This window comes from Camelus dromedarius, chromosome 2 (assembly GCF_036321535.1).
Source record: "Camelus dromedarius isolate mCamDro1 chromosome 2, mCamDro1.pat, whole genome shotgun sequence".
Taxonomy (NCBI): Eukaryota; Metazoa; Chordata; class Mammalia; order Artiodactyla; family Camelidae; genus Camelus; species Camelus dromedarius.
Window position 1 is genome coordinate 112679562 of NC_087437.1, and position 22335 is coordinate 112701896.

Here is a 22335-nt window from a genome sequence, read left to right on the forward strand (position 1 = left end):
TAGAAATAGAAAAACAAATCAGAAAACATATTTGAGATTTTTAGTTGACTTTTGAGTTGAGATTCTAGGCCAAATTGTCTAGACATCTGAGCTAGTATTTGTTTTTTTGTTTTTTTTTCAAGGTAGTAAGTAATGAACTTTCCTCAGTTGTACAATTTCAGGAAAGTGATCTTAGGGGAAATATTATTTGAGCCAACTTAGTGTTTCGGAGATTTTTTGTCTTCATGCTTATACAGGATGGGTGTTTGTGTGTGCACTATATATGTATGTTCTATATTTGTACACATGTGATGATGTGTCATAAGTCAATATTGAAAGTACCGCTGTCAGTTCTCCTTTTCTAGAATAAACACGATAGAAATCCCTGCATTAACTCTGTGACTTGTCACTATTTCAAGCAAAAAAAGTATGGCACTGTTGCAAGCTTGTAGTCCTTTTTAACAGTCTCTGGGAATATAGACTGTTAGGTATTCAGGTTATCTTCTGAACCCAGGTAGTAATTCAGATTTCTGCCTTAATCTTAAGATTCCTTTCTCTAAAAATTTGACCCAAAACAAGATTTACATACGAGAAAATGATACTCCAGTGGGTGATTTTTGATAATGCCCAGATGATTTACAGATTATTTTGGCTGTTGCATTACTATCGTCATTGCTAAAGAGAACATCCTTAAAATATGCTGTGAGTCACTCTTACTGTGTTTAATTGACTTATGCTACCTTCAGTATTACAGTCTCTGATACAAAGGCTAATTTTTTTAGCCCTTTGTCTCACTAGTCCTTTTTCCAAATATACTTATTTTTAAATAAGAACATTTCTTTCTGCTGTAATTTTTATTTTAGTTTTTCATTATTTTAAATTTAAGTCAGTATGGCTATATTATTTTGTTATTTAAAACTCATTTGGAGGACCTAGTGACTATGTTATGTTACCTTACACTTATTATTTCTAGTATTCCTCTCAAATCTGTTAAGACCAAAACAGAAACAGACTGAAGAATCAAAAGATTTATAATTTGAGACAACTCAGAGGCAGATTTAAGATTTGACCTTTTGGGTATCTCCTGCTTTCTTTTCTTCATTGTAGTCACATTGGAGAATATGAAGCCTTTCTATTCCTGACTTTAGAGCGTGTATTCATTTGCAATTACAGTATCTTGTAAGATGAAATAGACCAGGAGAGCCAGCATTCTGACCCTTTGGGGTTTCTCCCATGCTAGTCTTGATTCAGCAGTGTCTTTACAGCACCCTCACTAACGATGCAAAAATTACTCCTCCCTTACTGAGAGTGAAACAATGGCAGCTGTCCAGTCATCCCACACATTGAATCTGATGATGTGAATTTGCTAAACTTCCCTCTCCCAAAGGGAAACCAGCCCGCAGGGTATAGAAAAGAAAATAGATCGTTCATCTAGGGAAAGAAAGTTTAATTCCCTCATTATCAGCTAGTATGGTGACAATGGAGAAATACCTTATGGAGTGCAAAGGTTTAAAATCAGTTGGTCGAAACATTAAACCTATATTCAATGGCTGGCACCATAAATGAGGACTACATTCAGCAAAATCCAACTCTCACAGTTTCTTTGGTACAAAACTACTTACAATAAGCCATTCACTTCTTTTGATGCACACTAAAGGTCGTGTCCAGTTTGTCAAGTATAAGGTCATATAGGGAACAGTAACACCCTGCTTTAGCCCAGATTCTCAAGTATGAGACTGTGATTGGGAACTACACTTGGATTTAGTTTCTTGAATGAGAAATAGTTTTTCCTTTGTTTCTTTGCTTTTTTTTTTTCAATATGCAATCTGGTTTAGTCTATCTACCAGATGTCTAGTTCAGATTCATTCTCTTGAGAATCTCTCCTTTTTCCTTCAGTTAAGCAATAATTACACTTATGCCTCCTCACCCATAATAACTAGTAATGGAAATGCTCAAGTCATTAACTGAAGAGGGAAAAAAATTACTTTTGCAGTTGGGTATTTGTTTCATATTGGTAGCAACATACTGAGAATATAAAACATATTTATAGTGTTCTGATCAGATGTTATTCAGGGCTGTGGAGCATAAGGTCTCTAGAATCTAGGACCTTTACATTTTTGTCTGATCTCATGGAAGTTAAGAACTCATTTTTTCCATTTAGAAAAGGCTATTTTTCCATGCATTTTAGTAGACATTTACCTTATAGATACGATATTTATGTTTTCCAAAAATGATCCCAACATGTAAGTGTCTTTCTGTCTTTATCACCCAAAACCAAGAATTACTTGAAAAAGGAAACAGGGTGAATAAACCTGGCTTTTTTAGGTCTGTAGAAAAGGGGGGAAATAAGAGCACTTTGATGTTGAAGCTTTTATGCTAGAATTCCCATCGATAGCCTTTGTATTTTCACTGCCTTTTATGTGAACAGTAAATTTTAGTTTTTTGATGATCAAATGAAAAATCTGACCAGCGTTTTAACCAGGAATAATTGATTTTGTTAGTAATTATTGCTAGTATGAATGAACACTTCTTAAAGTAGTTTTAATTCAGTGGACCAGATTTTCTGCTTTTTAAATATACTCTATATGCAGCAAGTAATTTATCATGCTGGGGAATCAATAGTCTTGTATTCATGTTCTAGAAACACCAGTTTAAAATTAGCGATTATCTATGACTTTCTCTTTTTACCTCATTTTACAGGAGAATCAAACATTTTTTGGAGAATTCATAGAGTCATTCTGATAATTATTTTTCTTACATACAGTGCTGAGCTATAGGTATAAAATTGTGGTCTAACAGGTGTCAGACACCATTACCAATAGGGACTTTTTGGACAGCAGCACTTGACCTCACCTTGCCTTTGGCAGTGTTAGTAGTTACTGTAAGTTTTCCTTGGCACTGATAGCTTAGTGTTCCATATTTTAATATGCTAACTATGATAACAAAGGAGCAACCGGAAGCACAGCTTAGAGTTTTCAGAGCTCCATTGAGACTCCACACAGAGACTAGATGATGTGTTTTGTGTTGAAAAGTTGAGTCCTTGTCAGTTCCCATCTAGTCACTGTGCAGGACAAGTCCTAGCGTGAATGCGTTTACCTTAGAGCATTTCTTTCTTTCAGTCAGTGGCAATGGAGGGAGGCAGCGTGGAAGTGCCTGGCAGTCCTCCTGGGCTGTGTCATCCACTTAGACATCTTTCTAAAGGTCTCCATGCCCTACTCAGGCAGTGCACATCTTAGACTCAGAATGGTGAACCATCTTCAGCTCTGTGCTTCACTTTCCCCCACACAGATGAGTGCTCAGTGTCTAAGACAGCATTTACCATGAAGTACTAAGCCTTCTTTGTACAAGTTAATAATGATTAGTTACCATAAATCGTGCAGTATGAGTGAATCTTTCCTCTTGACAAATTTTGTGTGTGTGTGTGTGTGTGATGGAAGCACTGAACTACAATCTGGATAAGGTACTATATACTGTAGTCTTTATAACAAGCGTATTTTAGATCATTGAATTTGCCATGTGGCTGCATAATTTGAAAGACAACACTTAGTCATTATTTGGGTTGATACGCATATTTCCATCATTAGATAGTATAGTCAGCATTACTATTCCAAAAGTGAATAGTACTTTATTTCTTAGAAAAATGCCACTATTTAAGACTAATTCGAAATTAAGAATTGTATTCCTTAACATACTTGGGAAATAAATGACTTGTTAAATTAGACACAAGAGGATATTAGAAATATAAATTCTGCCCGTAATGATACCTGTCCTAAAAATTGCTCCTAGGAACTGAATTGTTGAAATGAGAATGCCAGTTATAGTAAATAAGATTCTTGGCTTAACTAAGGCTTTTATGCTCTTGGTTTCAGAAACTTGCTTTCATGGCAGGCTCATTCATTATGAAGGCAGTGAAAGGCAAAATGTTTAGCAACCAGGGGAGCAAAGAAAAGAGCTGGAGAAGGAACTGCAGAACAGAATGAGAAGTCAGGAAAAAAAAATGCATGCGAAGGGAAACAAGGAAGGAAAGAAAAAGATCCAGAAAGAGGAACTGCAAAGACAGGAAGAGAAATCAGTGTGAATTCAAATAAGAGCGTTGCTTTCTCTTATTGGTAGAATGTTTGGCTGTTTCATGATTTGCTGTCTTTTTTTGTTCAAGATTAAATTTAATTTTTTACCTGTGTGATCCTTTTGAAAAGACCTCTTCTTTACAGAAGTAATGCTCTCTCATTCAATGTACCTGTGATTGTGGAAACTACGTAGATTCCTTAAATATGAAAAAATAATTAGAAAACTCCCAAGACTCAAAGTAATTAACAGATATTATTGTATTAGATTCTATGCCATACCAATAGATTGGTTGGTTGCCTGGGTTTTTTAGTATCAGTGTGGGGCTTTCTTTTGAGGTATAAAAAAATACTTAACAAAAGGTGATTGGGGGAGGGAAAAAAGCAGAACCCAGTCTTTTGAAAAAAAAAAGTTGGTTTTGTTTTTTTTTTAAAATGGTTGTACTGGGGATTGAACTCAGGCCCTCGTGCATGCTAAGCATGAACTCTACTGCTTGAGCTATACCCTCCCCCTTAAAGTTGTCTTTTTTTATTCTCTTTTTTCAGCCAAACCCCTTGAAGTTTTATTCTTTAGAATGACACATTTGAAACAATGGGATATTGCTTCATAAATAAAGCTGAGACATTTGGGGAAAATTCGGATTTTCAGGAGTCAGTTTTGTCTTTCTGGTAACATAAGGGTATCTAGCAAAGCCTCTTGGGAGACATGGGAGAAGATTCTTAGTTAGCAGACCCTGTTGCAGAGAGGACAGGGTTTTCCAGCTCTGCTCCCCCTTTCTGTCCACCTGTCGCCTCACCCCTTCACAGACACACACACACACCAGGCGTGCGTGCACACTCACATCCCAGCTCATTCGTCTCCGGCTCTCCCATAGCACTTAGGATACATCGACTACTCGCCTGTGCCCTGGGGGATTGGATTTACTGTTTGGTTGAATATTGACTTCAGATTTAAAAGTAATATTTAAGCATGTTTTTAAACATTAGTATATCCCTTCCCGGAATTTAAATAACCAATCAATGTATTTTTTATACTCCTCCCACTTTTCATGCATCAAGAACAAATACATTTTGTAATTTGTGATAAATGGAATATTGACTTACCTTGATTTGGGTAAAATTTCTGTTTTGAATAGTTATTTTTCAGATTTTTCCACACAGGTACATGTTCCCCTGTCTTCATGGGGTTTGTTGATTGGCTTTCTTTAATAGCTTTCCATTTGTTTTACAACCACTTAATTGGGATAAGTTACTGTATTTTAAGACTCAACAGTCCTTTAAAAAATTCTCATATTGTATCCTATGTAATATCCTTGGGTGAAAAATAAAGTTTTTTTAATTTTTTTAAATATGAACGAAAGCATGCTCAGCTGTGAAATCTGCAATTCCCCCCTCCCTCAACATTTGTAAGGAAGGCAAGACATTGACATTTACAAGGTACTTCCATATGGATTCAGCTGTTTGCTTTTGATAACACCTTCCCTTTGCCATAGATAGGACAGGTACTACTTCCCAAGTCTTACAGATAAACAGAGGGTTGGAGAAGCACCAGCCAATGAACCTTCTTCCTTTATCAAGCTGCCTCCCAGGGACAGGGAGGGTCTGGAGGCTTCCAGATTCTTGGCATTCATTGAGGTTTTTTGTGGAAGCCAGGAAGGCTCCAGCTGAGTGTCTTGGGTGGAGTGTGGGAGGAAATAAAAATAAATAAAATAAAAGCACTTCTGCTTTTGACTTTGTGCAAGTATTAGGTTTAGACAAAACAAACACTTGAAATTTCTGTTGCTGATACATAGATCAATGTCCTTTGAGGTCAATTTAATATTAACAGTACCAAGATTGTTTTAAATATAAAGGGTGTGTCCTACACGATTTTCTTTTGATGTATAGTGTTGAATTCAGGAATTTCCAGTAATTAATCAAGGTATGCTTGGTTTTATCTTTCTTTTCCAAGAGATAGCCTGAGGCAAAAACCAGAAGCAGAGTAATCTTTCAAAAAAGTTAAATGACCAAATTAGCAATGTATGTCCACGAACTGCTCGCCTTCCATAGGCCTTCTATTGCTAGTTATTTTTTTTCTCTCTTCACAAGCCTTTATGCAACGTAATGTTTAAAAGGAATTCCGTATGTATTGTTTGGTGGATACTTCCTTATGTTCCAAGAAATATCATTTCACATAATATATTCACTTTTGAGTGTTTCTAAGACCAACTGAAGGAGAAACAGAGTTTTTTAATCAAGTGATTCTGTGCCACTTGCATAGCAATAGAACAACTGTCTTTAGAAACTTGAAAGTGAGCCATATTTCTCAGGGCAAAAAATTGGATCTTCTTGAGGATTCAATTTGTCAAGCATATTGCTTTTGAAATGCTTTGGCCACGTGCCACAGGATGTCCAGAGATGTTTAATGGTGCAAATATCTTAATTCTTTGGGGAAAATAAATGACTTTTCCCTCTCGGTTGAAGGAAAGAGGTTAAAAAGCAAGCTGATTGTCTTTTAACTAATACAAGACAGAATACTTAGTTGCAAATCATTTTCTTATTGTGGTTTATAATCTATGTTTGCTCCCACCCCCCCTTTGAGAATCAAATAAAAGCTATGAGCTTACTTAGCAAGAAAAATACCCATACACCCTAGTTTGCATGTAATTTCATAGTGTTCACAGAGCCAAAGCTGATTCATAGACCCTGGATAAGAAACTTTGCTCTAAGAATTCTACAGATATTATTGGTGAAAAAAACCTTATTATAACTTATATATAGTACACATTTTGTAGAAATTTTATTTTTCCCATGTATTTGTGTGTAGCTAAAACTTCATGAATGAATGCTTAATTATTTCTTATTATATAAGTTACTGTACTTCACTAGGAGATAATATTAAGCTATTGTCCACTAGACCTAATGTAAAGCATATCATACCCTTGAATAGAACTCAGAAGAAAAGTCATCAAAGTTGTATAATCAATAAGTATTGCTTGGTAAGTATGCAGCCCATGAATAAATATGCAATTGTAGAGTTACTAATTTTAGAAAAAAGTCAGTTAATTTTAGGAATAGCCACAAGTGAGATTTTACGTTTTGATTCATAGTAGTTTCATATTTGTTCTATTTTTAACTTAGTTATAATGGAGAAATAACTGTGACGAGATTTAACAGAATTTGCACAGTCACTTAAATCAGGCTGATCTCCGGGAGCGTTGATATTTTTCTTAGCTACTTCTCCCAATAGTTCTCTCATTTCTGAATAAATAAAGAAAGAATTTAATGACACCAGATTTATTTGTCACCTGAAAAATATTTAAAAGCAACTTTTCAATAACTGTATTGATACTTGAGTTTCTTAAACAGTGTTGAAAAGGCGGGAAGGAACATGGCCGCCCTGGGCTCCATGTGAAGGGGCCTGGCGGTCCACCACCCTCGTCTTGCATGGGAAGGCGAGCTGTTAGCTAGTTTTTAGTACATATTCCTTCATTCTCGGATTGCCTTCTCAGAAGTTCAGCGTTTTAAAAAAAGGTAATCAAGTTCAGAATCATACCTTTTCTGTTATGTTGCTTCATGCCGTCTTAAACTCCCAAGTCCGAGAAAAGGGAGGAAGTACCTGTTCATAGCCTCTTGATTTCCTTACCCTTGACTGTGTATCTCTGCAGTATTTGACTTGGATGAAGGAAATGACAGGGAAACTTTTGCTGCCTTCAAATCTGGATCATAAGATGTCAGAGCCTTCTGTTACCTCATTTGACATCTGTTACTCTGTGGCTCCTGCAAGCTCTGTTTCCTTGGAGGTACTTGAAGTTGCAACTTATTCAGCCAATTCCAAAGATAGGTTCAGCTTAGCTTCTAATTCTCTTACACTGCCCCCCCCCAAAAAAAACAATGTGCCATAAAAATTTTTGAGTATCTTCCTTCATGTATTTGATACATTTAAAAATTATTTTAAAACTGACTCATTAACATGATTTTATTCCCCCATACATTCTTTCAATTCACTTCTTACTGCTTTTCATTTTATAGTGCCTCCTCATATGTTATGGCTTTATTTCCATGTGTCTTGACTTTGTATCTGGCAATTTTTTTTTTTTAATTTTCTTTATTTAAAAAAATTTTTTTTGAAGAATCACTTATTTATTTAGGTTTTTTTTGTGGCGGGGGGAGGTAATTAGGTTTATTTATTTATATTTAGAGGAGGTACTAGGGATTGAACTCAGGACCTCGTGCATGCTAAGCTTGCACTCCTCCACTTGAGCTATACCTCCCTCTGCCGTATCTGGTAATTATTGATCTATAAATTAATATCCACTTACTAGAGCTCAGTATAGAAAGGAAATGTGCAGTGTAATTTGCCAGTAAAATGAAAAACCTTCATCGGTACACCATGGCTGGAATCCATTCTAATTGGCCAGTGCTTGTGCAGTAAGTACATGTTGTTAAGTATTTTGAATATCACTCTGCCTATAGATGCAGTTTTCTTAGATGAAGTAAGAACTTTTCTTTTTGTAGGGGGATAATTAGGTTTACTTATTTATTTGTTATTTTTTTTATTTAAATAGAGGTACTGGGAATTGAACCCGTGACCTCGTGCATGCTAAGCATGTACTCTACCACTGAGCTATACCCTCCCACTAAGAACTTTCCTTTTTTAATATATAATCAGGTTTCTGAATATCATGCTAAAATGTTATTCCTCCTCTGTCATTTCCTGCTCTTTTGTACTTAATTGCAGCTCAGAATTATTCTGCTTACTGGTTATGCCTTTTTGGTTTATGCAATAAGAATAAAATCCTAAATAAAAAGGGCACTGAGATAAAGAATAAATTTTCATGGTGATGAACTGTGTCTAAGAATTTAACAGATCTTAAAGCTTAAACAAAACAAAACAAAACAAAAAAAACCCTATAGATCATCTACTCTGATTCAGCTACTGGCCCATATCAGGGACCTGAGATTAGAATCCTCGTATCTTTGTTCCCAGTTCAGTGCCTTTTACTTATATTCTGTTACTATGAATTGTTTTTCTGAACTAATTTGAGAATTTTATGCAATTGAAGATGAAATTTGAAAATAGGGGAAAAAAAAGTCAACCTTTCATCTCTTCTGACCCTTCCTTTTGCAGGATCTCAGCCATTGGGCCAATGGTAGAGTGAACCATCCCAGTCTGTGTGGGGACTGACTTTTGGTTGCCCCTCCTAGGACCTTTAGAGTTCATTTAGCAGCACTCCACTGCTGTTTTCCTTTGCGTATAGAGTTATTAACTTGAACCAAGAGAGCAGATTACTCTAATAGGAATTAACCCATGTTTTCCCTGTGTCTTTGAAATATCAAATCTTAAATATGAACCAGTTTTTTCATTCATGTTTTCAGAGATTACTATTTATGCTTGATTCCAAATTACTGTGAAAAGCAATCCTGTTAGCGCATTAACGTTTTAGATCCTGTGGTATGTCACGGAGAAAGAATGAAAAGTAGAGTTCTTTTTACCTGGTGTTGGTTTTCTCTTAGCTAGAACTTTAAACAGAGCAAGGCTTCATCATTACTTATTATTACTTATGACCAGTCTCCATTCTTGGCCTTTCATGCCCCTCTGTAGCTAAACTTGTCCCAGGTCCCCTTCATAATTTGGAAGTCACACGCCCCATGGCTGTGGCCATAGGGAATAGGCCACCAATTTGTGCCTTACCAAAGCTGTGCCTCTTCCTGCTGCATCCTGCCTGAATATGCCCAGGCTCACCTGCTGGGCTCTCCACTGAAGCCCCTTCCTTCTCCATCTCAAGTGCCTCCTTCCCTCCAGCCCTCCCACCTCTCTCTGCCCCTGCTCCCCCTAACCTCCAGATCTCCAGGTAAACTTTCTTCTCATATCATGTTGATCCCTTTTAGTTTTTAGGACCTCTCAGTTTCACTTGTACATGCCTTCTGACTTTATCTTAAGAACAATCTAACTAGTAGGAAATGGTTGGCCCCACTCTTAGGGCTTTTCTCCGGGAATAAGTGCATTTTAACACTTATCTTCTACTGACAGCCTATCTTTGATGTCCAATCTCTAGATGGAATCTAAAGGTAGGAATAAGGCAGGAAGAAACCTACCTGTCCAGACTTACCAATGAGCAAGACTAGAGAAGACAGGGCAGGCCTTAGTTCTTAAACCTCACCATATAGACCCCTGGACTGCCCCCCTAGTTAGCCAGACCAAGAAGTCAACTGGAAATTCTCTCTTGTTTCTACTGGTCACTTTGACTCATCTGATGTATTGTTGACGCAAGTAAGAGGAGGTTTGGTGACTGGATCTGTTAGTGAACATTTGATTCCTGTGGAATCAAGGGGTTCTCCCACTCCCCCAACAGGTATTTCTTTGTTCTTCAGACTTCTGGGTGTTTCATCTTCTGACTTCAATACTTTAAATATCATAAAACACACTTTATTTTCAGTAACCTGTTAAGGAAATTACTTATTCCTATGCTAGTGTCAAATAAGGAAATCGGATCCAAAGTGGTGATCAAATTATAGCTTAGACTTTCAGTCTGACTGCTGGTTTAGTTTGGGGCAGCTGACAGTTTCACACATGGTTTTAGTAAGAAGAGATGCACCAAAAGAGGTCTGATTTGAAGAAAAATAGACCCAAAGGGGTGTGCAGGAGACTCAAGGTTGTGGAGCAAAGGGACGTTCTTTTGTTCTAAGGCAGCATGTCACAAGAAGAAGGTGAGGTTGTAATGGTTAGATGGAGGGAGTCTGTGAAGAAGTGGGTTTATCTTTAAAGCCAGTGGAGGCTGAGTGTTGATTCGTTATTGAAAGAACCTTAAGGTTGCATTCGTGATCACCACCATGTCTTAAAACTGATCAAGTTCCATTATTATTGCTGAGTCTTGAGTTGTGTGGTTTCTCTAATACTTGTCATTAGCAAACTTCTTCTAGACAAGGTGCAGTGTGTTGTGACTCAACTAAAATACGATCTAGAACAACTTTCAGAGATCAGTCATGTCAAAATGTAGAGTGATTTCTGTTTTCCGAGATCATGTTTTCCAGACCTCCTGAAGCTTTATCTCCTAAGTGTCTGGGCTTCTCCACAGTGGAAATGTCTGTCAGCTGGTGGTGTTACATGAACTGTGTCTTGACTATTTGTAGGAATTAAGGGAAATCCATAATAAGCAGCAACTCCAGAAACAGAAGTCCATAGAAGCTGAACGACTGAAACAGAAAGAACAAGAACGAAAGATCCTAGAATTAGAAAAACAAAAAGAAGAAGCCCAAAGGTGAGTCTTTTCAGTGGATTGTGGACCATCTGGAAGGAACTTTGAGTATTTACTATTCTGTGCCGGGCTTCTCCAAGTACTGACCACACCAGAAAGAGCCTTGTCTTCAATGTGTGCATAAGCACGAACACATGTATATGTAAATCTTCGCATATAGAAGTACCCCCTGAAGGTTTTGGTTAGTTCCCAGAGCTCTCTCAGGCTCTGACGATGTAGATAAATGGAATTATACAAGGAAATTGGGACACTTGGTATGCTCATTTGCATGCCAATGACCAAGATGCGTTTCCAGTTCACAGCCTTTTAATAACAGTGGCGGTCAGAGTACTGGGTTTGAAATCAAAGTCCCTGAGCTCACTGGCCACACAGGGTTTCTCCACTGGGACTGACAGTGTGTCACACCATCTTCTTTCTTCTTTTTTTCAACTACAGATTAAACAAGTTCAAAAGGAGGGAATTTGCTGTTGCTGTTGCTGTTTAGGACACAGACACATTTTTGTTTCTTTTTGTTTGAGTATTTGTGTTTGTTGTCTTTTATTTTTACTTGTAGCTTTCGGTAGTCAATTGTAGAAACTTATTTAACTTTTGGTGTGTCTGATTTTGTTATTGGATATTTGTGTTTTAAACTTCAAGCTGATTTTAGGCTCCCAAGAAACAAAAATGACCAAATATCCCGATATAGTATAAATTATATAATTTGGTTATTGAAATTAGACTGAGAAGATGAAGAAAGAGATGCTTTAGGAAAGTCATTGTCTTTAGTGGGCAAAGCTCAGTGTAACTGCCCAGGGTGGTGTGCTTTTGGCTTATGGGTCCATGTAGCATTCTACGTCTGGTGTTTGGGGTTTTTTTCTTGCCTTTGGGTAAGTAGGTCAGGTCTCAAACCAATTTACAGAACTATTTTATGGTTTTCTTGGAGGTAGGATTATGCCCAAGGATTAATTCCTTGGCTGTATTGATTAACTCTAACTCCATCCTTTTCTTATCTTCCTAATTTACTATTTACAATATACTGTGCCGAACTTTCACATTCCTGCAGAGTACAAATAAACACACAGTCTCATAATAAAGTTTAAATTTTCTGCTTATAATTATATGATAAATAGTACCCAAAATTTAACTTCAGAAATTACGTGGTTATATGCTTTTATAAGTGGTGACTATTTATTTATTTATTTATTTATTTATTTATTTATTTATTTATTTATTTATTGAAGTACCATCAGTTACAACGTGTCAGTTTCCGGTGTGCAGCACAGTGTCCCAGTCATGCATATACATACGTATATTCCTTTTAAGTAGTGACCTTTATTAGTAGAATATGTTAAGCAAATTTTATTGTGTTTTTTCTGTTGTTGTTATGAGTAACAATTAACATCCCTATCCCTCCAAAAAATGTTTTCCATTGCTTTCTTAAAAGATGTTTTAAAAATTATAAATAAAATGCTTAAGATTTAAATTACGAAGGATTCCACTGCAGGACATTTTCATGTTTATACAGAGTAAACATAGTGTTTTTAAAATGGAGAGTAGAAGTTTTATTTGTTTATATTACGTGCCCTCGGCTGTTTTCTGATTCCGGGAGATGACCTTTGTGCATTGGCCATGTCACAGGCTAGCGATTCAGGGTGTGGACTTTAGAACCAAGCTGTCTGGATTGAACCCCGGGCCAATGTGGCTGTGTGACCTTGGGCAAGTCACTTACCACCTTGGCCTCATTGTCGTCATCTGTAGAAAGCGGCTGACGACAGGACCTATCTTCCTGGTGTGAGGGTTAACTTCGTAGCCAGCAAACCTGGAGGGCTAGTTATTATTAACACAATATCATTTATTTTTGCACATGAGTTTCATTTAAGGTGTTGTCTGATTTTATAAAATACTATAGAATGAGAGAAGAATCATTTCCAGTCTTCTCCTATGGATTTCAGGCTGAGGTCACCATACTTTTCAAGTCCTGGGTTTAATCACAGTTTCTCTCTTGATGTCAGCTACTTTGAAGCACAAACACAAAGTAATCAGGTTCAGTAGAATATATAGAAGCTATTGCTTAGTGAGAGACGCTCACTACCTCAAGTGTTCAGAATAACCGTTTGCTTTTCCATGTCAGTTGTGGAGAGCCCCGTGTGTGCGTGTAAATGTGGCATGTCCCCTCAATGGTCTAATTATTCAGGGACTTTTTTAAGCAGTATTTCATTTGCAGTGTTGGGTGTTCTTTCTCTTCGTGGAAGTTACGTTCCTGTGTGTTTTTTGGCTTTCATTTTTCTTGGCAGTTATTTACCAGCTTTAAAATTGGGAAGTCTTTTTGTTCTTTTTCTATCGCTGTGGAAGATACATCAGAAATTGGCTTACTGTGTTGTCTAAATCATGTGATTTCATCTCACTGGGAAGGGGAGCCCCCCGAGAGCCTCTGTTTCCCTGATTCAGACCCCTCCATCTGAAGAACAAGATGCCTTGATGTTTAGCATCCCATTGACTTAGACGGAGCTTCTTGTGAAAAGAGGCAGCGGCAGTGTTGACTTGGAGTTGCTTCCTTGCTGTAATCAGGCATTTTGTTGACAGACGAGCTCAGGAAAGGGACCAACAGTGGCTTGAGCACGTTCAACAAGATGATGAGCATCCGCGGCCGAGAAAACCCCACGAGGAGGAAAAACTCAAAAGGGAAGAGAGTGTCAAAAAGAAGGACAGTGAGGAAAAGGGCAAACAGGAAATGCAGGACAAGCTGAGTCGGCTCTTCCATCCACATCCAGAACCAGCTAAGCCCGCTGTCCAAGCACCCTGGTCCACCGCAGGTACGAGAGGCCAAAATGATTCTGGCAAATAAGTCCTCTTCTCCCAGATCCTCTCGGGAAATGTCCATGTCTAATCAGGCTCCGTCTTGGCTGTATTAATAGAGATGAGAATGTTAGTGTCTTTGTTTGGATGGTGCAGCTGTTCAGTGCACCATCGTTAGATATCTGCTTAGTTCTTCTACCACCGTGCCAGCCTTTGGCCCCATTACACTGGCATCCAGAGGTCCTTTGCAGGCAAAAGTGGCATAAAGCTTCTTTCATTTACCAAGCCCCATTCATACATCTGGGTTCCAAATGGAGGTCATAACCTTTCCCGCAAAACAGAACCTGCTGCTTCTCCGGTTTGTTAACGTTCTCTGGGAATTTCTGAACTACTTCAGCAGCAGGAAGTGTCACTTCTCCCCTTGCCTGCACTGGCGTGGCATTCACCATCTCCAGTCTGCACTGCACACAACTGCTTTTACCTTGTGAGACTGGTTTTTTTGTTTTTTGTTTTTTGTTTTTTTGCTCTTTGAACATAAGTTGCCTCTTTACATCATGATAAATGAAAGACTTTGAAACAGCTGGAAAATATTATCCTTTAGATCAGATGCAAACTAGAATGTATTTTTTAAATGCTTGTGTGACTGAAGGGTATTGTAAAGCTTTGCAGATGATACTCAGCTGAAGGAAGTGATTGCCTTTTCCTTTGTATGGCAAATGATAAATGTTAATTTGTTTCCTGTTTGCCCAGTGGGCAGGGATGGGGGGTGAGGGAGGCTGACACCTTCCCTGCCTCAAGCTGAGTGCAGTCCAGGGGAAAAGGCAGGCAAGGCCTACATCAGTATTTGCTTGTCTTTTAATGTGGGAAGTTAAAGTTGTGCTCCTTTGCCCCCTTCCATGTGAGTTGACTGATTCACGTTTGGGTCGCATTCGAACTGCTGCATCGCACTGGGCACCCTGGGCGTGGGGAGAGAGGCCTCGATGCTTTACAGATGTGCGCTGCTGGAGCCTAAGCCAGGAGCTGGAGACCAGGGGCCTTAGACAGCCTCACTGCATTCAGCACTGGGATGACCTTTGTTTAGAATCCACTAATGGTCTCTCTGATGGGTTGGAGTTGCTGACATCAGACTTGGCTCTCCTTTGGTTTCAGAACCAAACCCATCTTCACTGCGTGTTCCAGAAATTCCCTGAATAGACAGGAAAAGTTCAGATGTTAAGACAGGCAGTGGAGGAGGTGTCAGTCATTCGGCTTGTGTCATGCGTTTGTGTTCCGCGTAATGTTTTGTTTTTGTTCCCTTCTCCTTTTCTTGTAAACAGAAAAAGCCCCACTTACAATTTCTGCACAGGAGAATGTAAAAGTGGTGTATTACCGAGCACTGTATCCCTTCGAGTCCAGAAGTCATGACGAAATCACGATCCAGCCAGGAGATATAGTCATGGTAAGAAAGACTCCAGAGAAAATGTGATTTCTGCTGATGATTAGCATCTGTCCTCTTTCTGTACTTTATTTAACAGTTGTGAAATTGTTGGCAAGTGTGAAATCTAATAATCTAGCATTTGGGGTTTTGAAGAATAGCCTCAGTCTTCTTCCTTTTCTATTAGAGTGAAAAATGGTATTGAAAAATGTATCCTAACATCACTTTAAAATAGAGTTGTTGAAGAAAATGGGTTCTTAACACAACTTTGCATATTTTTAAGTCTGTAAAGCTCTGGTAATAATAGTTTTTTAAGTGCAAAATACTTGATCATCATTTTCATAGTTGCCAATGATAACTTTTATCCTTGGGTCAAGCCGTCTTTTTTTTCCCCCTTTAATTGTGTAAACTTTGAATTGTATGAAGAGTTAGGATTTAAATACAATTAATCTGCTTTCCTTCTCCCTAAATGAACAGATGAAAGAGTTTAGGATTTTGCTGTCACAGCTTCTTTAATTACAGTAATAATTAAATATAATCCTATGATTGTAACTAAAACTATAGTAAGAATTAAGGAAGAATAATGCAAGGTGGGTGACCTAAATGATTTCCTAAAAGAAAACAGCAGTTCCTCAACCAACTTATTAACTTAAGAATGAGAGAAGTGGTCAACCTTTGCATTACTGTTGGCTTTTTTTTTTTTTTTTTTTTTTAACGAGAATGGTTCAGAGTTGTAAAAGAACCATGAAAGTTAAGAATTGAGACAAACAAGGTTGAGGGGTATAGCTCAGTGGTAGTGTGTGCTTAGCATGCACGAGGCCCTGGGTTCAGTCCCCAGTACCTCCATTAAAAAATAAAAATTGAAAAAAAGTAAACCTAATTGCCTCCCTGCACCCCTCCCCAAAGCAACAACAACAAAAAAAAAAGAGTGAGAGAAAGAGAATTGAGACAAACACGTTTCCCATACTCGGAACCCACGTCTGAAGTATAAAAGAGTGTTGTGCATTCACTATAATTACTCACGCATTCACCTTGCATTTCTGTATTGTATCTGTATGTAGAGGATATGATCTTTCATGGGCAAAAATATATAGAAAGAACAGTGTCTAGTCCTTAAAGAGAACTCAATCCCTTCTCCCCTTACTTTCTGATAGCTTTTTCTCCAGTTCTTATGGACTGGAAATAAGGGAGTCACAGCCAATGGTCCAAAATCTTTAAAAGTCAACAGCTCCTTGACAATAATGAAACCCACTTCAAATAATCTCCTTGTCTTCATTCAGCAAACAGTTTTTGAATGCCTGGGTGCCAGCCTCTCATTCTTTACAGAAAGAACTGCTGGTTTCTCTCAAGTGTGGGCACACCACTCTGCACGTGAATGGCGTGTTTCTCAGCCTCTGCCCCGTTTTCTCTTCCCTAATGGAAGAGGCTGCTTCACTCCTCCTGCCTGGTCTTTCGACATGGTGCCTTGTAAAGCAGATGAACTGTGAATTAGCTAAATAAAATGCAGTAGCAGAAATCTAAACATTATGAAGTTACAATGCTGTAGCAGATAGGACCTCACTACAAAGTTGCTTTTTTGCACTGTAAAAAATAAAAGAAAAAAAAAGAAAGAAAAAAGGGAAAAAAAGCCTGATGTTTTTGAAACTGTACTTTGTTGCAATGCAAGATGTAGAAAAGTAACATTTTCTTCTTGAGATAAGGAAGGGTTACAAAGTGTTACGATGAGGAAATGTTACAGGTGATCTATATTTTAATGAGTAAATATTGCTATTTTGGGGGAAAACATAGTCTTGTTACAGTGCTTTTGAGTCCTTTTCCTCAAATTGGCTAGTAAAGCAGCAGCTCCACTCGGAGAATAGAATGTAGATATACTGTGAGAACACAACATTGCATTAAACATTTATTTTGCCTTGCTTTCAAACCTGCGCTTTCCTGGTGGAGGTTAAAGGGGAATGGGTGAGTGCCACTGACTGTCAGGAAGTCTGCATCTTATTAAATGTTTTGTTCTTTTAAATCGCTTTAATTCTGTGTAAGTACACATATCTTTGGGTGTTGTTGTGGCAGTGAAAATACGTTTTGAGTTTGTGTGGTAGGTTGTGCTTAAAATTAAAAAAGAAGAACAGATGTAAAAGTTCGTGTACCTGGTTTCTCTTTGCTCGATTCCGTGTAAGGACTAATTCAAAAGCTCTGTGTTGGCAAGTTATTAGGTCAAGTCTGTGTCTCAGGTTGTGGACAAAAGTAAGTTCCAAGTAGGTTAAAGTTAAAATTCTTATTTAAAAGTTTTTTTTTTCTTTTTCTTTTCCTTCTTCTTTTCTTTCTCTTTTTTAAGGAGAATACTGGAATAATTTTCTGGCTAAGAAATGCCTTTCTGAGTTAAAACCAGAAGCCATAAATGACCAAAATGGACAGATTTGACCATATTAAAAAATTAAATCTTGTAGACTGCAAAATACATAAGAAATAAAGAGCCCCTCTCCATATTACATAAAGACTCTGAAAAGTTAATATGAAAGAAACCCACACCTTAAAAACATTGTCTGAGGACATAAAGAGACATTCACAGATGAAGAAAAGTAAATGATTTAAAAAATATACAAAAGGATACCGCTTTCATTGGTGATCAGGAAAATGCATATTTTAAAAAATGAGACAGCACTTTTCATCTCTCAGCTGAGTAGATTAAAAAGTTTGCTAATACCCAGCTTTGTCAAGAGTGCAGGGAAGTGAATAGTAATATACATTGTCAGCATGGTTGTATGAATTGGCTAAGCCATTTGGAAGGCAGTTTGGTGATACCTATTCAAATTTAAAATTCTCATTCCCCTTGACCCAGGAATTCTGACTCTCCCTCATCTAGGCTGCTTCTGGCACGTGCAGAAATAAATGTGTGCATGGATGTCTCCCTGCAGCATTGTTGATAAAAGCAAAAAACAAACAGCCCAATATCCATCAGTAAGGGAATGGTTTAAATAATTGATGATACAGCTAAACAGTAAATATAATGAAAATGCTTTTAAAAATTACATAGATCTACGTGTACAAATAAACTCTCCAGTAAAAAAGCAGGAGTATGTAGAGTATAATTGCATTTGGTTATAAAAAACTGTGTATATATGTGAATGTTTGTATGTATATAGTCTGGAAATACAGACATCAGACTATTAACAGTGGTTACCTCTGGGTAGAGGTAGAGAGGGGGTTCATGTTTAATTTTATGTACTTCTATATTCATTCTGACAAATGTACCAACATTTGTAATTTTTAATAAAACACTAAAAATGAATCCAAGTTCAACAATTATAACAGAATGTCTGTGCAGGCCCAGAATGGTGTTTACTTTATCCCAGACATCCCAAATATGTAAGGAGGGGCCTAGGCATACCATATTCTCTTGCTGAAGGGACAGCAGTGGTGCCTTCATTTTATACCACAGAACGCAACGTGACACCCAAATGCTCTCAACTGTATTATCTTTGTGAAGTTAACAATCGATGCAAAAAAAAAAAAAAGGGAAATTGACATGTAACAGTAACTACTTTTAGAATTTCATAAAGTTTGCAGTTAAGGAACATGATCATGAAAACTATGCACTAGAACATTCCTATCAATCTTTCTTAGTTGAATAGTCAGGAGTTCACTTACCTTTGTGGGAATAGTAATCATCAGATTCTCAGATTTCTCAAATTTTTTTGAGAAATAGCTGGCAATACCTGTTAGATTTTAGGTCTAGCAACGTTTCCTGTTTTAATGTAGGCAGTCCTGGAGGGGGCTTTAAAAAACATTTTGCTTTTGAAGAAACTTGATTATCAGCCCAGTTTTCTCAAAAAATATTTTTTCATGATTAAGAAAAATTAAAATGGTCCTTTATATATGTATATAAATGTATTCCTGTTCTAAATGTTGTTGATGATACAAAAAAATATATGAGCATGTCTGCCATTCATATACTTAAAATCTTGTTTGAAAAATAGGGAGAAACACATGAAAAAGCCAATGTGTGATGAAGTTCCCGATGAATGCTCACTAACTCTGCTAGGAATTTAGAAGAAGAGAGGAATCAGAGTAAATTCATGTGCTCAGGGAAGACTTCTGAATGGAAGTGTCTTAACTGAGTTTGACCTTGACAGCTAAGGCTTAGACACTTTGAAAATCTCTGGCCTGCCTTCTGATCTGGAGGTCCCAGTACCTGGAGGGTGAATGATCAGATTTGACATCCACAGTGTATTGGGATAGCAAAAGAAATTAGAACACCTCTACTCACTGTTCTGTTGAAGTTTATCTTAAAAATACGGACTCATCATCAAACTCAGCAGGTCCTAAATGGTGGAGGCCTGAGTGCATCAGTCCTGCTCAGGGAGCTTAAAAAAAATAACCTAGCTGGGGCTCACCCCCAGAGACTCTGGGCACTTTTAATTGGTATTTAGGGTTCAAAATCTTCTCCAGGTGGTTCTGTCAGGGAGTCAGTTTGGGGGAACCACTGATCTAATCTTTTTTTCCCAGTTAGGACGAACCCCAAACCATTCTGGAAAATATCCTCTTCTTAGAAATAGCCAAAAATGGAGACGTGGGTGTCAGCCATCAACTAGTCAGTTCGTTCAGAAAATTATCTCTTAATTGAGTGATGCTCTTCTAACAGTTTAAACTCATTCTTTTTTCCTTTTCTTCTCTTGATAAAGATTTCTTTTTTAATGTAGTCAATACCTTTTCTTTCCTGCCTTTCTTACATTTCCATAACTTTAGCATCTAAGCCTGTTGGTCATAGTATCACTGCTGTGTTGAGGGACCAGGACACACATAATTCCGAGGCAGTGGGCCAAATCCAGCTCCTGCTTGTTTTGTAATAAAGTTTTATTGGAGCACATTCAGACTTGTTCATTTACATCCTGCCTACAGCTGCAGAGTTGAGTGGTTGTGAAAGTTAGAGGGGAAATTTGCTAACCTCTAGATTAGAGCTTTAGAAAACAATTTTAATGTCCTCATCCAGGTGGTTAGGGGGAAACCTCGTATTTCCAAACTGGCAAATGCATGAAACCCGTGCTGCTCCCTACAGCCCCCCTGCCCCGCCCCAGCACATTCTGGGCAGCCACACCAGCAGGTCTAAGTCAGTGTACAGTGTGAACCTGTTTGCTCTTTGTCCTGTTTGTAAGAGGAGAGAGAGTTTCTGGCTTTAGAAATATCAGTACTGCCTGATGAAGATGGCAGTCATGAAGCATATAAATGTTGAGAGAAGAGATAGAGTATTGGGTTTCGGCCACTTGTACTTGAACCTGGTAGCTGCTGTGTGCACTTGACTGTTGCATCGGTGCCCTCCAGTAGGCAGTGCATGATCACTAACATTGTGTGGACCGGATCTGTAACATGTTCCCAAACGTGTAAGCAACATCTGGGGTTTGTGCTTCCTACTTTGGCGTTTCACTAGAATGACCCCCAAATGCTTTGAGGTGTTATAGTGGGGCTGATTAAACGAAACTGTATTAAGGCCAACACTATTATTATTAAAATCCCCCTGACTTCCAGCTACCAATAGGTGAATTTACCCTTTGTATGTATAAGTCCAAATTACAGGCAACCACATTACAAAGAAGTATGTGCTTGACTTTGCTTATTCTGTCCTAATCTTGTGTAGTGTTTTATACAATTGGATTGACATTTAAAAAATATTTTATTTTTGGGGGAGGGGGTGATTAGCTATGCATGTATTTAATTATTTAAGTGGAGGTACTGGGGATTGAACCCAGGACCTCGTGCATGCCAAGCACATATATTGCATGCCCCCACCCCCACACCCCCACCGCCCCCATTGGCATTATGAGTAAAGTTTTTCAAATCCAGGAAGAAGCATTTCTCATTTTCATACTGAGACTCTGTGCTTTTTCCTAAGTGGTTAATTTAATTGAACATTAAGAATGAATTTTTACTATATTCTCTGAATCTTAAAATTTAAATGAATAGATTCCTATAAATAAATCAAACTAATTGAGACTATCGTTTGTTCACGTTGACCCGTGATTTTCCTTGATTCAGAGTGAAATAGTGATATCACTGTTGCCCTGAAGGGATGTCACTGTTGCCCTGAAGGGTGGCAGAAACTCTTGTTTGCAGGGATACGAGGCTGAGGTGGCCCCCTCTCCCCTTCCGAAGTATGCACCAGCCCCTTGCGGCGGTGAAGCCTGCTCTCCGTCATATCAGGGACAAGGCCGGTGTGCTTAACTAGGGTGTGGGCTGGACCTGCCCAGGGAACATTCCCTCAGGGCTTCAGATCCAGTTGCAGATGTCGACCCAAAGTCTGGTTAACCAGCTAGCAGTAGGTCACAGGACATAATTAAGTAAAGCAGCTGACCTTCCAGGAGGCCCACTAGGACGGACCAGTAGGAGTTTCAGGCAGGCTGTGAGCAGGGGTCACATTCCAGCCCTTAAAGGAAGATAAGAAGGCCAACCCACAGCGCCCGGGGTACTAGACAGGTTTCTAGAGCAGGGAACTCCCCATAGAGAACCAGAAATCTCTGGTCACCTAAAGTGAGGGTCAAATAGAGACTAGGCTTTTAGAACAGAACAAAAGAGGACTGCAATACAGAGTCAGCTGGACATCAGGAGAGATGGCTTTAGAGAATCTGTCATTAAGCCCATCTCATACGCCAGGCAGTGTTCTACATACTTATCATTCCTCACAATAACCATAATAAATCAGGTACTATTATTATCGCCCATTTGATAGATGAAGAAACTGAGGAACAAAGAGATTAAACTTACCCAAAGTCAGCCAGCTAGTAAATTGCAGAAGTGCTATTAAAACTGAGGCAGTCCAATTGCAGAGTCCTACTCTTGATCATTCTACTTTGCAGTCTTGAGGTGAAGTTATTGTGTG

At 38.2% G+C, this 22335-nt stretch overlaps 1 protein-coding gene across 4 annotated transcripts in view; it reads left to right on the top strand.

The window, feature by feature from the left end:
• Positions 1-22335, top strand: part of ITSN1 (intersectin 1) — a 192368-nt gene that overhangs the window by 96860 nt on the left and 73173 nt on the right. For all 4 annotated transcript variants that reach the window (XR_004139034.2, XM_031459257.2, XM_031459251.2 and 1 more), the window contains exons 17-19: positions 11157-11284; positions 13844-14073; positions 15373-15494. Coding sequence is in view for 3 of the 4 variants with exons in the window: in XM_031459257.2 (XP_031315117.2) it covers positions 11157-11284; positions 13844-14073; positions 15373-15494 (480 nt within the window). In the remaining variant the exon portion in view is untranslated. The remainder of the gene's footprint in view (positions 1-11156; positions 11285-13843; positions 14074-15372; positions 15495-22335) is intronic.